We start from the raw sequence: 18,847 nt of genomic DNA on the forward strand, positions 1-18,847 counted from the left end.
GACCCCCATTCTGCTCTGTGTCTGTAAGGATTTGGCTACTCTAGAGTTCTTGTGTAACGTAACTCATGCAATATTTGTGCCTTTGTGTCTGGCTTATTTCACGTAGCATAGTGTCCTCAGGGTTCATCCACGTTGTAGCAAGTGCCGGAGTTCCCTTCCTTTCTAAAGTTGATGAATACCCTATTGTATGTATATATCAAGTTTGCTTTTCCATTCATTGATTGATGGACACTGGGTGGTTTCCATCTTTTATCTGTTGTGACTAATGCTGCAGTGAATGTGGGTGTACAGACGTCTCTTCCAGACCATGCTGGCAGTTCTTTTGAGTATGTCTAGAAGTAGAATTGCTGGGTCGTATGATAATTCTATTTTTAATTTTTTGAGGAACTTCCATACTGTCTTTTCAGTGGCCACACCATCTTGCATTCTCATCCACTGTGCACAAGGACTCTGATTTCTCCACATCTTCCCACTTAACTGTTTTCTGGTTTTTTGACAGTGGTCGTCCTAATGCACGTGAGGTGGTTTTTTGTTGTTTTCATTTGTGTTTCACTAATGACTGGTGATAACTGAGCAGCTTTTCATGTAGGTATTGGGTGTTTTGTTTCCTTTTGGGAAGTGTCTGTTGAAGTCCTTTGCCCATTTTTGGATCAGGCTGTTGGGGTTTTTGTTCGTTTGTTTTTGACAGTTAGGAGCTCTCTACCCTGGACCACATACATGATTTGAAAATATTTTCTGCCACCCTGTGGGTTACGTTTTTACTTCGTGAATAGTGTCTTTTGATGCACAACATTTAAAAATGTTCACGAACCAGTTTATCTAGTTTTTCTTTTGTTGCCTGTCCCTATGGCATCTGACCCAAACACTCATTACCAAGTTCAAAGTCATGAAGCTTTTGCCCTATGTTTCCTTCTAAGAAACTTGTTTTAGGTCTTACATTTAGGTTCTTGATCCATCGTTAGTTAATTTTTGTATAACGTAAGTGTCCAACTTTGTTCTTTTGCATGTTGGATATCCAGTTTCCTTAACACCATTTGTTTGAAAGACTCTCCTTTCCCCATTGAATGGTTTCACCACCCCTGTCAAAAGCCATTTAACCATATATGTGAGGGTTTATTTCTGGGCTCTCTATTCTGTTCCACTGGTCTAATGTCTTTATGCTAGCACCACACTGTTTTGACTATTGTAGCTTTATAGTTAAGTTTTGATACCAGGAAGTGAGTCCTCCAGGTTTGTTCTTCTTTTTTAAGATTCTTTTGACTATTCAGGGAACTTTGAGATTCCATATGAATTTTAGGATGGTTTTTTTTTTTTGCAAAAAACATCACTGAGATTTTGATAGAGATTGCATTGACTCTGGAGATTGCTTTGATTAGTATCAACATTTTGTTTATTTTTATTTCTTGATTTTTGTTTTGGGAGGTAATTAGGTTTATTTATTTACCTACTTATTTTAATGGAGGTACTGGGGAGTGAACCCAGGACCTTGAACATGTAAGCACATGCTCTACCACTGAGCTCTACCCTCCCCCAACAAACCTCTCAGCTTTTGTTTGTCTGGAAACGTCTTAGTTTCTTCCTCACTTTTGGAGGACAGTTTTGCCAGATTCAGGATTCTCTAGGTTGACAGCTTTTTTCTTTTAGCACCTTGGAATATAGTGCCCCATTGTCTTCTGTCCTCCAGCGTCTGTGTAAGGAATCTGTGTATACTCTTGTACGAGGCTGGCGACGCCTCTCTTGCAGCCTTCACGAGTCCCTGGCTTTGCCTTGAGAACGTTCGGCTGTAGCATAACGGGGCGTGGGTCCCTTTGGGTCCATGTTACCTGAAGTTCATGGAGGTTCTCTCTGGGTGTGTGTATTTGTGTCTTTCATCGAGGTTGGGGACTTTCCAGCTACTTTTCCTTCACGTATTCTCTCTGCCCCTTTCTCTCTCCTCTTCTTGAGGTCCCGCAGCGCAGACGCTAGTCTCCTCGGCATGTCTCCAAGAGCCCCGCGCTGCAGGCTTCCCTCCCTGCCCCCGCTCCGTAGATTCAGTCCCTGCCCTTGTCCTGTCTTCAGGTTCACTGATTCTGTCTCCCGCCTGCTCGGATCTGCCTTTCAGTCCCTCTAGTGAATGTTTCAGTTTAGTTTTGTTCTTTACAGCCCTTATATTTCCGTTTGTTTTTGTTTGTTTGTTTTTAGGGTTTTTGTTTCATTATTGATATTTCCTTTTTTCATACATTGTTCTCTTTACTTTCTCTACTTGAGTTTTTTGGACGTGTTAGGCAGTTGTTTTTTATCTTTGTCAGGTACATCTGCCTTCCGATCTTTTCAGGGACACTTTCGTTTTGTTTATTTTTCCTTTGGCTAGGCCGTGGTTCCTGTTACTTTGTATGCTGTTTGACTCTTTTCATTGAAAACTGGACGTTTGGCTCTAACGTAACTCTGGATGTCAGATTCTTTCCATTCCCCAGCGTTTGCTGCTTTTGTGACTGTTCTTGTTCATTCTCTTTTCTTTCTGGTAGGCTGTCTTGGTGCCAAGCACCAGCCTGATGTAGAAGAGTGAGGTCTTCTAAAGTCCCTCCTGAGCCTGTGCCTCTCCCTGGGTGTGTGTGGCCAACTTCTCATCTTCACACACATTCAGCTGCGTTCAAGTATCCTGCTTGTGGTACTGGCACCCAAAAGGGGGAAGGAGAAGAGTGAAGGGGATTGAACAGCGCCGGCCCTCTAAGTCCCCGTAGTCACCTCCCCCGAGCGCTGCCCCTCCTCGCTGCCGCAGTCGCAGCCCCGAGTCCCGACCTCGGGGGACAGGCTCCTTGCTGCCCAGCCTCGCTCCTGTGGGCGTGTGCAAGGCTGCCTGCCCTGGGCTGGACCCTGGGAGCTGCTCCTGTGCTTGGAGCTGAAACCAGCCACAGCCGACCGTCCCTGCCTCTCCAGGGTTTTCCGGGCTCCAGCAGACTCCAGAGCTTCCGAATAGTTACATCTGAGAAATCCTGTGCGGGCGGGGAGATGGGTGCCTGGTGCCCCCTGCTCCGTTGTCTTCCTAGAACCCTTCTGACGTGCATTTTATTTGCTTCTCTTTTTTACCGTTTGTCTCTCCCATTGGTGTTACACCTCCGTGAGGACAGTGATCTATTTCCTGTTTTGTTCACTGTACCGCAGAGCCTGGGGAAATGGACACACAGTAGGTGCTCAGTAAATACTTGCCAAATGAATCTCTTCTGTAGTAGATAGTGGGTAATTGTGCTCAGTCTTGAGAACTGGGTTTTATTCTGAAGTTCCTGAAGCTGACACCTGTGCACAGTTCCTGTCAGTTACTCTGGTTTGGGCTCCAGCAGCTCCTTTAAACACACTGGACCCAGCTTCATGTTTACCTTGGTACCTCGACTGTCTTATTGATACTGATCCATGTGATTTTTTTAAGGTAACAACCTAAACTCAGGAGTCACAAACGAGCAGCTGCCCTGAGCTGGGCCGTGTGCTGTGTGCCGTGTGCCATGCGGCCAGCATGCTGGCTTGGGTAGTTCTGACTCTGAATCAGAGCTTCAGGTGAGGCTCGTCCTCTAGACAGGCCACCTTATCACAATTCTAGTTGTTTAATTTTTATGTTTCTTTGTTGATTGTCAGCCTGTCCGTCTAGGTTGTGAGCTTCACGTGGTCCCTTGGTGTGTCGCCCTGCAACCCAGGCCCAGCCAGTGCCTGGTAGGTGAGCAGTGCGTCCCGGAGTCTGCAGCACGGGAGGGGTGCACAGAGGAGTAGCCTGGCCTCTCATCAGACACACTTGAACATGAGCAGCCCTTAAAGCTGCCGGTGTGGTGGCTCGGCTCCTTTCTGAGGCCCTCTCTGGCATTGCCTGTTTCCCGTCAGTTTATGAGCCAGCAGCACGTTTGTTCAGGGGTTAGCATCTACACAGCACTTTCCATGCGGCTTCTCGTTGGCATAATCATCCTCGTTTTGAAATTAGGACACTTCGTTGCAGACAGAGTAGATCTGCATGTGTCACGCAGCAAGGATGCGGACGGGGGCTTGAACCTGGCTCCCGGTGCCGCTTGGTGCCCTCCTGCCAGGGCCTGGAGAGCGGGTGGGTCCCTCTGGCGCCTCCCGGCAATTCTGAATTCACCTGATAGAGCACATTAGAAACCACGGTGGTTTTGTGACTGGGCGTCTGGGTAGCTGTCCTAAGTGCTGTTTTCAACAGCGGAACCGAGACCTTGGCCACAACGAGCAGTCAGCCTCCAGCGCCCAGGCCTGCATCAGTGGCCCGGCTGCAGGGTCTTGAGCTGCGCCTGGCACCGCCTTTGTCCTCCCGGCGGGGCCCCGCGCAGCAGCTGCCCGCATCTCACAGGGAGCAGTGCGTGCTTCGCACGGTCGCTCTCCCCGGACTGGACGCTCAGGGGCCGGTCTGAAACTCTCAGGCTTTCCGTTTGCTTCGATCTTCACTAATGCCAGCACGCGTGCCTTCACCTGGGGGGCCCTGAGGCTGGCATCTGAAAATACCCCACAGTCCCCTCGTCCATGGCCTGTGCCAGCATTCCAGAGCGGCCTGCTGACCTGAAGGTGTCCTATGGCCTCCGGTCCAAGTCGCTTGGTCCCAGGTCAGAAGACCAGACAAGACACGGCGCTAGGACCTGCTGCTGGGAGGCGGCCACTGTCTCAGGTAGGGTCCTGTCTTTCCTTTTCAGTCGAGGACGGCCTCGGCTGCCGCTTCTTGTGCGCTTGAGACCAAGAAAGAGCGGCTTTCCTCTGCTTTTGCTTTCTGAAACATGATACGTATTTTCAGATGTATTCTCAGATGTGGGTCATAAGCATGACCCGTAGCTGAGGTCACCTTTAGTAGGACAGCTGTGTGGAGCTGGCGTCGGTGATGGAATGCAGGAGGTGGAGGGCCAGGGGACCAGACCCCGACTGCCTGGCTGCTGTGAAGCCCGGCCTGCCCCGGCCTCAGCGTCCTGCTGGCCAGCTGGAACCCGTCTCTGCCCTTCAGCCCGATCTCCTCGTGCACAGCCTGGTAAATTGTTTCGTGACAAATCCGTACAGACCTGAAGTCATTACCGTTTTTTGACTTTGGAGGGTTTTCAGATCCCTTCCTTTGACTTCCAGATGTGGCTGTTAAGGGTTTAATTTCTATGTGTGTGGTTTCTGAGGAGATTCCAGCAACCTGTTTTTACTGACGGTTCAGTTTATTTTATTTTTAATGCTTGTTTGAGAGGAGAAGGGAGCTGGGGAACAGACTCCATCTGTGTGGTGCACGGTCGAGTCTGGGCTGAAGGGTGGAGGGGAGCAGGTGGCGGTGGGGTGCCGCCCTGCTCAGAGTTGAGCTCCTGATGACAGACTTGTTTCTAACTTTCTAGCTGGAGGTTTTAAGGAGCCTCAGGAGGAGGCAAGCGCAGGTGAATCCCAAGTCACAGCCAGAGCCCATGAACCTCGGCACCCGGGAAGGCCCCCGCTCCTTTGTCACTCTGTCCCCTGGGGTGGGATCTCTGAGTCTGTGAGCTGAGTGCCGAGCTCCCTACCTCGCCTGTGGGTCCGGTCAGGCTGCCCGTCACCCCCAGTCCAGAGAGAGTGGATATGCCTGGTGGGCGGGGTGCTCCATGCTTCTGGACCAGGGTCTCTGGCTTTACCCGAGGGGCTGCCTGTCCCGCTCTGGCTGGGGTGCCACCCAGCCGAGTGGCCCTCGCTCCACTTGCTCCACTCGCTCACCTCCAAAGGTAGGAAAGTGTGAGCAGGACTCTTTCCCACTCACTGCCCCCCTTTCTTTAACCACCAATCTTGTCTTCCTAGTTATTTCTGCAACCAGCAGTTAAGAAGCATTTTGGTATAAAATGCAAAATTTGTAAACATGTCATATGCCATTTACAAAAAACCGGCCCCCTTGACCTTACGTGGGAGATTTACTTCCTGATCTGGGAACGTGGCCAGTCAGGACACAGCCTCTTCCTCTGCTCTGGTGCTGTCCCTTTTCTCAGACGAGGGAGGCCCCCAGACACCCCAGCAAGGCTGTAGGGCTGGGTGGCTTCGGGCCTTGCCCTCCGGCTGTCTTGACCTGCTCCCCACCACCCCCCGCCAGGTGAGACCAGAAGCAGTCAGCTCAGCTGCCTGTGAGCCCCTGGGAGGCCCGGGGCCGCCAGTGTGGCCACGTGCGCTGCAGTAAAAGGTGGAGGGTTTTCAGAATCTGAAAAGCACCCACAGACAGTTGGGATTGCCCGTCTGACCGGCTTCATCGCGTCGGGGGCTGGCACTGAAGCTGAAGCTGACTCCGAATAAACGGCCCTTGGGGCTTCTCCCACCACCATCCCGAGTCACTGGTTCTGATGTTCTGTTTGTTCTGATTCTATAAGAACGTGCCAGACTGAATGCACCTGCGCTTTTCTTACAGAAAGTGGGCGAGGATGGACCCCCTTAACCTGGCGCCATCTTTGCCTCGAGCAGAGGGGCCCCTGGGGCCAGGAGACCCGGGCTGGCTGGTGAGGTTGTGTTGGGCGCCCAAGGAGCACCAGACGCGTACGAGACGGTGTGTGGTTCTCTTTCCTTCACGTCAGCTTGCTGCCGGGGGCTTTAAACAGGCATGTGGAAGTATGGTGTATCGGCGTGCTGTCCCAGCAGGAGTCCCCCCCCCCTGGGGTGAGAAGGGTGGACGGGCGCTGCGGCCTTGTCTGCTCTCCCCTGGCCGTGTTGGCCTTGGAGATTGTTGGGCTGTGGGATTCTGAGCTCTTACAAAGTTGGGGTCTCTTTTTCCCTGTACGTTAATTTAGTTAAACCAAAGGGTTTATGAAGGTATAAAAATAACTACAGAACTATGTGTTTAGTGAGCTTCCTTTATTTCATAAACCAGAGACCCTTTCCACTACCTTGAAATCTGATTTCTGGGACATTGATTTCTGGGCTTTTGTTCAGTTGTGGGTGGTGACGATGCTTGCTTGTCCAGCTGTCTCTTGAGCCCTGACCCTGGGCCCGGGGCTGCGTGCACATTTCCACGTGTTAACTCATCGGACTCCCAGCAAGCTGCCTCACACACGGTGGCGCTGAGGCCCCGGGCGGGGAGGCCCCTCCCAGCCCAGTAAGTGGCTGAGTCAGGAAGTGAGCCCAGCAGGCCGACCAAGGGCCCGTCCTGTAACCCCGGTACTGCTGCTGAGTGTTTTCCAGGTGGTCTCTGGAACATCTGAACTTCAGGAGGCAACGGGCTACGAACTGGTGCTCGACTCTCAGACCGCTCAGTGAAGCCCGGGGTCTGAGGCGGGCAGACTCCACAGGGCCGCGGTCTCCAGGAGCCCGTGGAGCAGCCCGTGGAGCGTGTCCGCCACTGACCCAGGGGCTGCGCCTGTCCCCCCACGAGCAGCGCCCCCTCCCCGGGCCCCTGGGCGTGGCTGGGCCTCCAGTGATCTGGGCCGGCAGGGTGCTCGCAGGTCCTGGGACCGCCATGGGGGTGGAGCTCTCCTCGCCCGGCCGTCCCCTGGGTTGGTATCTGCACCCCCCGCCTTAGTTTGACATGAAAGTCCTGAGCTTGTAATTACCTCGGGGCCTACCTGTGTTTTCTCTTGGTCGTGACACGTCTGTGGTCAAGCTACACTAACAGACTGGCCATCGTTCCTGCCCCCAGAGGTCACCCTGCCGTCCTCAGGTGAGGGGCGCTGGTGCATACCTTCCCCCTTTCTGAGGGCTTCCCATGTGCCAGGCAGAGGGTCTCTGGGCCCTCTCCTCTGCCCTAGGACTCGCCTGGCCTGAGTGTACAGTTGAGGGTGCGGCTGGTGCCAGTAGTGCTGGTAAGAGCTTGACACTTCAGAACCACTTGAATTTCCAGGCGGTCCGCGTGTGGGCTTGGCACCATGCAGGCTGAGAGGGAAACGTGTCCGCTTAACAGACAGTCGCCGTGGTTTTTCAGAAGTAGAGCAACGGAGGTTGGTGTGAAATAGTCATTTTTGCAGATGTTTGTCCAAGACTGTTAGTTTCTCACGTTGATCAGGACTGTAGGTGTGTTTGGAAAGGCAGGTGAGAATGAAGCTCAGGTGACACTTGAGGTGGGAGCAGAGCCCTCTGGCTCAGGTCAGGGTGGCCCTTCCCAGGCCTGGATGTCGGGACCAGGGCCGCTTGGGCGCAGGTGCGTCTGTGCTGGGGTTCCGCGCCCCTGGCTTCCTGGCATCCAGAGTGGGTGCTGTCCTGGGAAAGGGGGCAGAAATATGTTTTTGAACACGTGGCTGAGCACACGGGAGGCAAGTGAGGGCTTTGTGTGGTTGCAGGTCTGATGAGTGACTGGAGGCTTCGGGCCGGCTCGCGGGGCTCCGCTCTTCTTCCCAGCCTCTCCCTGCCCTAGGAGGGCCTCAGTGCCGCGGGCCCGGGCCTTTCCGAGGGGCGCGCATGCTGCTCCCCAGCAACTCGCCCTCACTCCCTTCAGCCTGCGTCTCCCTGCTGGCCGCAGCTCTGGGCGTGGCGGGCAGGGCTGAGGGCGGCTGTGGAGGGGACGGGCGTTTCCTAAGACCTGACCACACACTCGCACACACACTCTGTGGCCTCCCGACTTCAGCGGTTGACCGTGGCTCCCCAGTGACCTCTGGGGGAGCCTGGGCCACAGCCCGAGTCTGTGCCCGCTTCCAGAGGGCAGCTCGCCTGAGGCCTGTGGCCGTGGAGGAGACCGCCAGGGCCGTCGGCTCAGGGAGGAGGAGGAGGCCGGTATGGTTTTCTTTCTCCTTCTGAAACACTTTTAGAAACATTTTTCTAGCATCGCAAAGACCAGGAGTGGGAATGATGCCGGGGACTTTGCTCACCTCCGCAGGCAGACTTCTGAAGGGGGCTGGGCAGGGCTGTGTGGCGCCTCCTGGCAGGCCTCCCAAGCTGGGCCTGCGCAGGACGCGGCCTGAGTCGGCTCTGGGTGGACATGCCCCTGCGGCGTGGCAGGCGTGGGCCTGCTGCCTGCCCCTGTCCAAGCAGAGGGAGAGAAAATCGGCTCCACGGTGCTGGATGACCAGCACGGAGCTGGGGGCCTGGAGAGACGTTGCCGGGCTTGGAGCTCAAGTCCATGCGAGAGAGATCAGGGCCTGTAGACACGGGGAGGACGCTTGGCACATCCCTCTTGTCACTGATATATCTGGTTTTGGTTCTTCCAGGAAGAGTCTGCTGCAGGCGAGGGTCATGGACTTCCTCACCTCCACGGCCATCCTGCCCCTGCTGTTCGGCTGTGTGGGGGTCTTCAGTCTCTTGAAGTTGCTGCAGTGGCTGCGCATGAAGGCCTACATCCGGGATGCCGTGGTGGTCATCACAGGCGCCACATCGGGCCTGGGGCGAGGTGGGTTGTGGAGGCGGGGCGGGGGCAGTAGGGGGCCAGGGCTCAAGGAGCAGCTCGGTGCAGGGACCAGTGCAGGTGTGAATGCGCGAGGCATGCGGGTGACAGGGCAACCGGACTGTGTCACCATCCTCACCTGACAGAAGAGGTGCAGTGAGAAATGGCCCTGACCTTCCCCAGTGCTGGAGGCAAAGCCGGGGAGGAGGCTGCGTGTGCGTCTGGGACAGCAGCTTGTTGGAAGGCTCCCAGTTTTTCGGGACAGACACCAATTTAAAAAATGTTTTCCCAGCTGTGAGGGCCAAACAAGACATGCCTCTTCCTGGATTCAGCTGCGGCCCCGGACTGTGGCTTTGGTGTCTCCACACCTTCCCTTCGCAGGGCCATGCCTCCAGCTGTCCCCTGGGGGACTGGAAACAGAATAGATGACGCCTCAGCTGCTCCTTAACCAGGGTCCCCAGCTGAGCTCCGTGCTAATTTGGTGAACACATGGAGCTTCTGGGTCCCAGGCCCATGTGCTGGGACCCAGCCTGGAGTCAGCACCAGCCATGCCCGAGGTGGGAGCCCCTCCCATGTGTGTGCCAACCTCAGCAGTGTTCTGAGAGCCAGCGGGTCAGAATCCATGCTTACACCCAGCTCCATGGAAAGAGGCCAAGAGGCGCCCTGAGTGGGCACCCGTGCTCTGCGCCTCCTGGTTGGTGGTGGTTCAGCCAGCGTGGCTCGAGCACCTGCCACGTACAAGGCCCTGGGCCACGTGCTGGGACAGACGACATGAGACAGGGTCCCCTGCCTGCGGGACTTGGGAGGGACCCTGATCTGTGCTGCTTGGGCCCACCTCACTGTGTCCCCCCAGCTGAGACTCAGAGCAGGTGTGACTGGCCTGGATTTGTAGCCAGAAAGTGTGAAGCCAAGATCCAGTCCATGTCTTGTCTTGCCGGGAAGGGGGCAGGCCAGCGGGGAGGGCCTTGCAGACAGGCCCCAGCCTGAGCAGCACGGCTGTGCGGGGGCAGGGAGAGCAGGCGGGGCCTCTTCTGCAGGGCCCTGGGCAGGCTCTAGGGGCAGCGGCTCGTTCGGGCACCCGTGGTGCTTCGGTGAGGTCGCCGGGGGTGAGCTGGGTGTGTCATCGGATCTGCGGGCCCTGAGCCACAGCCGGTCCTCCGACCTCGCTCAGCTGCTGTACGTAGGGTGTCAGCAGCCACTGCTCTGTTGCAGAGAGAAGCCTTTTGTGAAGGTTCTACGATGCGAATGCCGTGGCAAGTGCTCCAGTGTGTACCTGTGTGTGCGAGTGCGTGTGTGTGCGTGTGTGGGTACTGGGTGTTACTCCCACTGCCTCTGCAATCCCCTTTGGGGACAGGAGCCCGTGTCGCTCCCCTCCATCTCCAAACGGCTGCCAAGGAGGACACTCCACGCTGCCCTCAGGGCTCGGCCACCGTGTCGGCTGCCTGGAAGGTGTGGTGCATTTAAGCTACAGGGGCTTGTCCTTGTAAAACGGAGGACCCCCGAGTGCTCACGCCAGCCCACTGAAGCCCGAGGTCGTGAAGAGCTGTCCTGACCCGTGAGCCCGAGAGATGGTTCCTTAGGACTGACTCTCCCCCGACCCTCCTGCCTCCTGCTATCAGCTTCTTCCAGAAGTGAAAGTGGAGCCTTCCCAGTCTTTGCTTCTCATGTCTGTCACTCCCTGCACAGGCTTCAGTCCCCCTCTGGCTTTACCAGGAAGCAGAGCTAAGCAGACGCAGGCAACCGTTTGTTTTCCATAAACCGTGTGACACCTGTGTGTCCCCCAGCTGGGTCTGCGTGTCTGTGGCCGTCAGTGGCCCCTCGCAGAATGTCCCTTGTGTTGTCAGGTCAGGAGGAGACAGGGTGAGGAGGCCAACAGGGCCCAGATGCATTGTCCCTGGGAGTGGTGGTCACCTGGCCTGGGAACGCAACCCCACCCTGACCCCGAAGCACGGAGAAGGCACAGCAGGGCGGGCGGGCGGTAGGGGCTGGGATCCGATGAGACCACGACCAAGCAGGGTCATCCTTGGTCGGGATGAGCCAGCAAACAGACCAGCAGGTCTTCAGAGCTGAAACAGCACTGGTTTAGTCCACTCAGCCTCCTTCCAGAAAGCTCCTCTGGGTCAGGCAGGGAGGCGCTGGCCCAGGGACACCAAGGAGGAGCCGCAGAATAGAAAGAGGGCTTTGCCAGCCAGGGAGCCCCCTCCCTCCATTCCTGAAGGGCAGTGCACTCCCCACTCCTGGCTTTGATGTTCCATCGGGGAGGAACCCCACCTGGGCCCCACCACTGCCGCCTCCCTTCCTGGTGAGGAAGCCACAGCCTGGACCCCTGGACCGTCCCTCCCACAAGCTCAGGGCACCCAGGCTCCCCTTGGGCACCCGGACCCCTGTGATACAGCCCGGGACCAAGGGGGCTCCGTGGCTGCGGAGACCTGGTCTCGGGAGAGGGCCGCCTGTGCCTCGTCAAGCCCCGTGTTTCAGTTTTCTTCAGCCAGCTTCTAGAACAGTTCAAAAGGCAGCGTAGAAGGACAGAAACCACGCTGGTCTAGTGCCTTTTCTGTGCTATGTCTGCTTTAGCTCGTGCAGTCCTAGTGCTGTTCTGTCTGCATTTACAGGAGAGGACAGTGACCGGCAGAGAGGTTGTAACTTCTAGCGTCACAGAGCCGGCTGCTTTTGGGAGTCTGAGTCCATCTCAGGAAGCCTCACACATGACTGTTCTCTTGACTGCAGGCTGTGCCATGAGCTTCCAGGGCGCTGAATGGCCAGGCCTTGCAGGGGGCAGGGACAGCAAGGAGTTTACCCTGCCTCCACCCTCCACCCTCCACCCCGCCGCCCCTCCCCATCAGCGTTGGGACATACGTGGCCCCCGGCCGGGCTGGTCACAGTTCTGTGCATGACCCAGTGCCTCCCTAGTTCTTGTTACCAGAGATTGGAGGGAACAGGTCCAAGACCCCTCTTATCTGGCCGTGGCGTCCATGTGAGCCCAGAGCTGTCTGCAGCCCTCCCATCTGGCACAGAAGCCGGGCAGGGGTGACGTGGGGAAGGGGCCTGGCATCACTGGGAGAGCCTGGTTCCTGCCGCCAGGGATCCTGGGCAGCCAGCACTGCGCTCCGGTCCCCTCTTCTTGACCATTCAGCTCCTTCTTGGTTTTTGAACTGCCCTGGAACCCTCCTGATAAATCCCCTTTTTGCTTGGCCTCGCGTGAGCCGTCTCTTTCTTGCCACCAAAGAATAATGACCACAAGAGGCGCCCAAACAGCTTTGGACTGTCCCCCACTGGGACTCAGTCCGCGTCCTCGTCCCTTGCCACCAGCGATGCTGTGGGGCCCAGGGGAGCCTGGTGTCCGGCCCCCTTCCTTCCCACTCGGCGGGCTGCTGCCATCTCAGGGGTCCTTGCTGCTGCAGGCGCTCGGCAGACAGCAACTCTTACCCGCGTTTGTCGCTGCCCGGCCTCGCAGGCTTTAGACTCTGCACTTCCTGCCCGCTGTGCCCCCCCCTCCAAGGAACGGTCCCCGGGCTTGAGGACAGGGGGCGGCCTCCCACCCTCTCAGCAGAGTCCCGTGCCCTGCACTTCCCTGAGCCGGGGGGGCAGCCCCAGCAGATAAATGCCTGTGCGTCGAAGTGCCTTGGGAAATGGGGTCACATGGCCATGGACCTCGGCCCACCAGGCGTCACCGTCGCTGGCACATCACTTGGCCGCGCTGAGCTCCCTCAGTTTTGGATGTGGGGCTGATGCTCACAGTGCTGTTGGGAGCTAAAGATGGTTGTGGAGGGTCTGAGGCTGGCTCCTGCCTGGGCAGCAGCAGATGCCTCCTCCCCGGGCGCCGACTCCTGGCCGCACGCCCGGTCCACAGGGCAGCACATGTGTTGAGTGTGTGCAGAAGTGGACACGTGTTCTGAAAGGCTGGGCACGTGGGAGCTCAGCTGCACCAGGGAGGAAAGGCTCCGGGTCTCCCCAGCCGTCAATTTCATTCCTTCTTCCCCTAGAATGCGCCAGAGTCTTCTACGCTGCGGGCGCTAAGCTGGTGCTCTGTGGCCGCAACGCCAAGGCCCTGGAAGAGCTCACTGAAGAACTTGCTGCGTCGCAGGCCACCAAGGTGAGTGGGGGTGTGTTCTTGTGGGGAAGAGCTGCAGGCCCCCGGCTGGGCTGCTGGATGTGCAGGGGAGGCAGCTGGTGGCCCAGGAGGAAGTGTCTCGCTGATCAAGCCCCGACTCCAGCGCTCGCTAGCTTGTGGGGGTGGGTCCCTCTGCGAATGCTCCCCGCAGCACACACCCCGCTGATACCTGTTTGTCTCATTTGGGGGTGGTCGGGAGGTTGGCAAGGACTTTAAAATTTTAATTGTGGGAAAATATACATAATATCACTTTAACCACATCTAGGCTTAGAATTCAGTGGTATTAGGTACGTTCCCAGTGTGTGTGACCGTCACCACTGTCTGCACCCAGCCCTTTCCATCGTCCCCAGCAAGGGTTCTGTCCCCATGAAACAGTTCACTCCGCCTCCTCCCCCAGCCCCGGAAACCTGTTCTGCTTCCTCTGTGCGCGCCTGCCCTTCGAGGTGCCTCGTGTGAGTGCGAGTACCATGTGTCCTGCCCCGTTTCTGTGGCTCGGCTCGTGGATCACATCCGTGTGCGCTGCTTGTCTGGTGACATAGGTTAACCATCGCTCTAAGTGCATCTGTCCGTTAAATTGTGTGAAGATGAAGAGTAGGCTCAAGCTGAAATTGCAGGGACGCCCGCTTCTGTCACGGCCTGTGTCTTTTGTTTCTTTCTTTTTTTCCTTTGTGATCAGGTCCCTCCTTGGGCCATGTCTTTGTTCTACTGAGGTCTTTTTTTTTCTGCGTTTTTATTGAGTTACAGTCATTTTACAATGTTGTGTCAAATTCCAGTGTGGAGCACAATCCACTGGAGATCTTTGTCTCTTCACGTGGCTCTGAGTGCACTGCCTCGCCTCCTTGCATTTCAGACCTGAAGGACTTCGGTTAGCACTCCCTGCAGGGCGCGTCTGGTGCCCACAAACTCCCTCAACTTTTGTTCCTCTGGGGACCCTCATTTCCCCCATCCTTGACATGTAGCCGTGCCAGATTCAGGACTCTCGGCTGACGGTTTTTCTGTTTCAGCAGGGCGCGCGTGTCAGCCTCTGGCCTCCGAGTTCCCAGGGAGGAATCGGCTGCTGACCTTCCTGAGGATTTCTTTTGTGTGAGGAGCAGTTTCTCTCTTTGTTCTCAGATTCTCTGCTTTTGACCCTGTGATTGTAACGTGTCACAGTGCAGGTCTCTTGAGTTTATCCCACTGGGTGTCGAACCTCCTGGACGTGCAGATTCATGTCTCGTTAAATTGGGGGATTTTGCAGCGGTTGTTTCTTCCAGTGTTTTTTCCGCCCCTTTCTCGCTGTCTTCTCCTCCTCAGGTTCCCACAGGGAGCGCTGGTCCACCTGACGTGCCCCCGGGTCCCTTAGATTCTGTTCACGTCTCTTTATTCTTCTCTATTGGTTCCCAGGTTTGATCACCCCAGTTGCCCCTCTTCAGGTTCATGGATTCTCCCTTCTGCTTGCTCAGATCTGCTTCTGAACTCCTCTAGCGTATTTCCCATTTCAGTGATTGTACTTTTGAACTCCAGAATTTCAGAAAGTGTTTCATGAGCAAATGAATACAAGTGACCTGGCCTGAGAAGGACAGTTCCTCTCGAACCTCAGGACGCGTGCAGCCCACGGTGGCACCAGGCCACAGGGGGTGCCCTGTAGTTACATCTCACACGCCCCCTGCCCTGCGGACTTGACAGGCAGTTCAGGAGGAGCGGTGCCCAGGTCGGGGTGAGCAGAGGAGGCGAGATGCTCAGGCCACGTCTCCAGAGTGGACACGCTGCAGCCTGTCCTTCCGACCCAGGGCCCTCCCAGGGCTGAGAAGCAGGGGCGTGTGGCTCTCCCGCCTGTCACTCCAAAGGCGTGTTTGGCTTCTGTCATACCTGACCAGGTGCAGACACACAGGCCTTGCTCGGTGACCTTCGACCTCTCAGACCCTGGGTGCATAGTAGGGGCGGCCACCGAGATCTTGCGGTGCTTTGGCCACGTGGATGTGCTCATCAACAACGCCGGGGTGGGCTACCGCGGCGCCATCGTGGACACCAGCACAGACGTGGACAGGAGAGTCATGGAGATCAACTACTTTGGCCCAGTTGCTCTGACGAAAGGTAACGGTCTTGGTGCAGGAGGAGGAAGAGCAGTGGCACGGTGCACTCCGGTCTCCCTCGGGTCCTTCATCCCAGACCTGCCCCACCCTGCCCCTGCCCCTGGAGTCGGTGTTGTCCCTGCAGCCCCTGGTGGCTTTCTCCAGGCTCTTAGCTGCACATTCTGTGTCTGCCTCGTGGTTTTCTGTCAGGATTTGGCGTCAGCGTCATCTGCACCGTGTGGCCTCTGCATCCTTTCACTGTGTGTGTAACCCACAGAGCGCGCGGGTGTCGTGATGTTCAGCCACAGCTCTCACTCTAGGGAGAGGCCCTCCCTGGAAAGGGGGACTGGCGGACGCCCGTAGTGGTTGGGGTCCCGTCTGCACCTCCCTGCTCCTCCCTCCCCTCCTGCCTGCTGGGCGCGGGGGCCCTGAGTCCAGCAAAGCAAGGCCCTGAGGGGTCACGGGGGCTCTCGCTGCTGTTCACCCCTCTGCTCTGACGAGCGTGTGCACAGCTACGTGCACCCAGTGTGAGGTGGTGACCTCTGCCCTCTCCCCAGCGCTCCTGCCCTCCATGGTGAGACGGCGCCAGGGCCACGTCGTCGCCATCAGCAGCATCCAGGGGAGAATCGGCATTCCCTTCCGGTCAGCGTGTGAGTACTTCCTGCACCTCCTCCATGTCTCGGCTGATTTCCTGAGGATGAAACAACACATTTGCTGTCCGGCCTCCGGAGCAGGGTGCCTGGGTGCAGAGCCCAGCTCCACGCCTCACGCCACCTGCGACCTTGGCCAGCGCTCCATCCGCGCTGTCCCCAGTCCTCGTCTGCAGGGTTCCAGCCTGGGGGGGCCGCCAGGAGGGGACTGACTGGCTCTGTGAGTGTGAGTGCAGGGCCACAGTGGACGCAGCAGGCGGGGCTCAGTGTCGGCCTTGGGGCTTCAGGGCAAGGACGCGCTGCGGTCTTCGTCCGCCCTTGGGTCTGGTCTCACCGAGTTCTGTTCTCTCACTGTGACTGCACCTGGCACCCTTGCTGGTCGAGCACCTGTGATGAGCAGGCTGGCCCGTCGGCCGACCCAAGGGTGCCGTCCCCCACCTCCCCATACAGTGGGGCACGTGGGAGGGTCCTGGCGGCCTGATCAGTGCCCAGGAGGGCCGAGTCCAGGGCGACGGTGATGGTGGTCAGGTCGGCACAGCCTGAGAGCCCTGGGGCCCGGCCACGTGTCAGGGTGCGCTCACTCCTCAGCCTGCAGCCTGGGCGCCGGCCCCAGGGAGGCTCAGCAGTGCGTCCAGATGCTGCGGAAACTGCCACGTGACTTGCTGGTGTCTGGGCTGCTGGGCGCCCCTTTCCTCAGGCATGTGCAGGGTCTGAACCGAGGATGCGCTGTCCGTGGGGACGCCGTGTGTTTTCCAGGAGGGTCCTCGCAGGGTCACTCTGTCCCCTTGGGCGCTGTGTTGGGAGGCTGTCACTGACGACCTGAGGGGCTCGACAGCTCTTCAGGTGCAAGGCCACCCGTTGAAGTCGTCAGAGGAAACCCGCAGGGACTGGGCGTAGGTCTCTGCCCCCCCGCCCCACCTGCAGGGATGTCGCTGGAAGCACAGTGTCAGTGACTGAACCTGGGGCAGCCCGCGAAGACAGTCCCGGGGTCTGGGACCTGTGACCATGAGGAGTGGGGCTGCGCGGAGGCCGCCAGCCGCCTGCAGGTGGAGAGCGGCTGGTAGGAGTGACGCGCCCTCGGTGTGGATACACGGGGACTGGAGCGTCCTGTGCAGCTGCATCTTGGGCAGCCCTGGAGGCGGCGCTGGGGGCCGGAGGAGCCCTTTCACTGTTTTACTTCCTTCTGAATTGTCTGAACGCTTTACCCAACAGGCATTACACTTCTGTTTTTGTTTCTAACTGTTAACTGAGAATAATTTCACACTTCAAAGCTGCAGGAGCTGTGCACACAATGCCCGTGGACCCGCCATGTTCCCGGCTGTGAGTGTGTTACTCCTGGTGCGTGTGCACGCACGTGAGCACGCATGTGTGTAAATGTGTAGGTTTCCTGAGCCCCTTGAGAGACGGCGCCCCTTCACTCCTACACAGTTGGGGGCGCTTGCTCGGGCTCTGGATGTGAGCAGGGTGGCCACACCCTGGTTGGTCCTCTTACACAGTCTTCCAGAGGGAAGAGAACAGGTGGGAACAAGTGTGGGCGTGTCCCACCCGCTCACTCACCTGGCTCTCTGGCCACCAACCCATGCAGATGCGGCCTCCAAACACGCCACCCAGGCGTTCTTCGACTGTCTGCGTGCTGAGCTGGAGCAGTGTGACATCGAGGTGACCGTTATCAGCCCCGGCTACATCCACACCAACCTCTCCCTGAACGCCGTCACTGCCAGCGGGTCCAGATACGGAGGTGAGGCCCTGGTCTCGCTTTTCTTCTGTAAAAAGCTGCCTGATGACTCTGTGGGCACCTTCACTTTAATCTGGGACATACTTCCTAAAACTAGAGCGCACGTGGGTGGTGGTCACCTGTACTGGTCTGACCTCCACCACGACCGCAGCCGAGGCTACGAGTACCCCACGAGCCTGCTGTCGGTGGTTCAGTGAGTGATCCCTGGGCGCCCCTCCCCGCCCCGTGTGCCTGAGAGGGGCTGACCTAAGGGCCCTGTGGCAAAGAGCCGGTCTACAGGCAGTGCCAACTGACCCGCGGGCACGGAAGTGGGCCAGACGGCCTGGCCCTGTGCAGGCTCAGGCCAACCAGAGACTCGCTGGCTTCCGCCTCCCTGGCCAGGGGACCACACTGCCCCCCGAGCCTGCACACGGCCTGCTGAGCGCCACCTCCCTGGGTGTGCTCCCAGCACAGGCCCGACCAAGACCCCCACTTGGGCGGCAGCAGAAACCACACAGAGGCATCAAGCTGGAGAGGTTCATCCTCGTTTATCCCTAGAAGAATCTTTTGTAAAAATCCACTGGTGGCGTTTAAAAATAAGCGGTAATCAGAAACCCCCATTCCTCTGTTAACAAGAAGGGTGAGAACAGATCCCGCGAGGACTCGCCGTGGCTTCTTTGCTGCTGACGGTTCCCGCTTTGCTGGCAGAACCTTCAGACTCCTAGGGGCGCAGGAGCCTGGGCCGCTAACCAGCCCGACCCTCCTTCTCCCGCCACAGCTTCTAACCAAAGCTTCCTTCTTGCCGCTCATCCAAGACACTTGTGCCCTGGGGAACGTGGACCTGTGTTCCTCAGCCTGCACTCTGGTGAGCGCGCCCGACCCACCACACCGCCCTCCCGCTCGCAGGCCCTGAGGCAGGTGCGCTACCTCCTGCCTCCTCCCTCAGACTGCAGGACCGGATGGCGGGGGTGCCGCCCCCTCCCGACTTGGAGGAGCTCCTGGTGGGGACCCAGCACCCAGCCCGACGGCCCCATCTGCTTGGGCCTTGTGACGGGGGCCGCAGCTCCCAAG

At 57.6% G+C, this 18,847-nt stretch overlaps 1 protein-coding gene across 5 annotated transcripts in view; it reads left to right on the forward strand.

Annotated features, from left to right (window-relative positions):
* Nucleotides 1-18,847, forward strand: part of DHRS7B (dehydrogenase/reductase 7B) — a 34,950-nt gene that overhangs the window by 15,126 nt on the left and 977 nt on the right. For 2 of the 5 annotated variants that reach the window (XM_072938584.1, XM_072938585.1), the window contains 7 exons: nucleotides 6,356-6,490; nucleotides 9,078-9,256; nucleotides 13,234-13,343; nucleotides 15,218-15,434; nucleotides 15,970-16,062; nucleotides 17,648-17,800; nucleotides 18,555-18,641. In XM_072938584.1, the coding sequence (XP_072794685.1) occupies nucleotides 6,356-6,490; nucleotides 9,078-9,256; nucleotides 13,234-13,343; nucleotides 15,218-15,434; nucleotides 15,970-16,062; nucleotides 17,648-17,800; nucleotides 18,555-18,641 (974 nt within the window). Of the gene's footprint in view, nucleotides 1-6,355; nucleotides 6,491-8,501; nucleotides 8,644-9,077; nucleotides 9,257-13,233; nucleotides 13,344-15,217; nucleotides 15,435-15,969; nucleotides 16,063-17,647; nucleotides 17,801-18,554; nucleotides 18,642-18,847 lie in introns of those variants that run through there. The other 3 variants (XM_072938588.1, XM_072938586.1, XM_072938587.1) reach the window with 3 other exon arrangements.

This window comes from Vicugna pacos, chromosome 16, assembly GCF_048564905.1.
Source record: "Vicugna pacos chromosome 16, VicPac4, whole genome shotgun sequence".
Lineage (NCBI taxonomy): Eukaryota > Metazoa > Chordata > Mammalia > Artiodactyla > Camelidae > Vicugna > Vicugna pacos.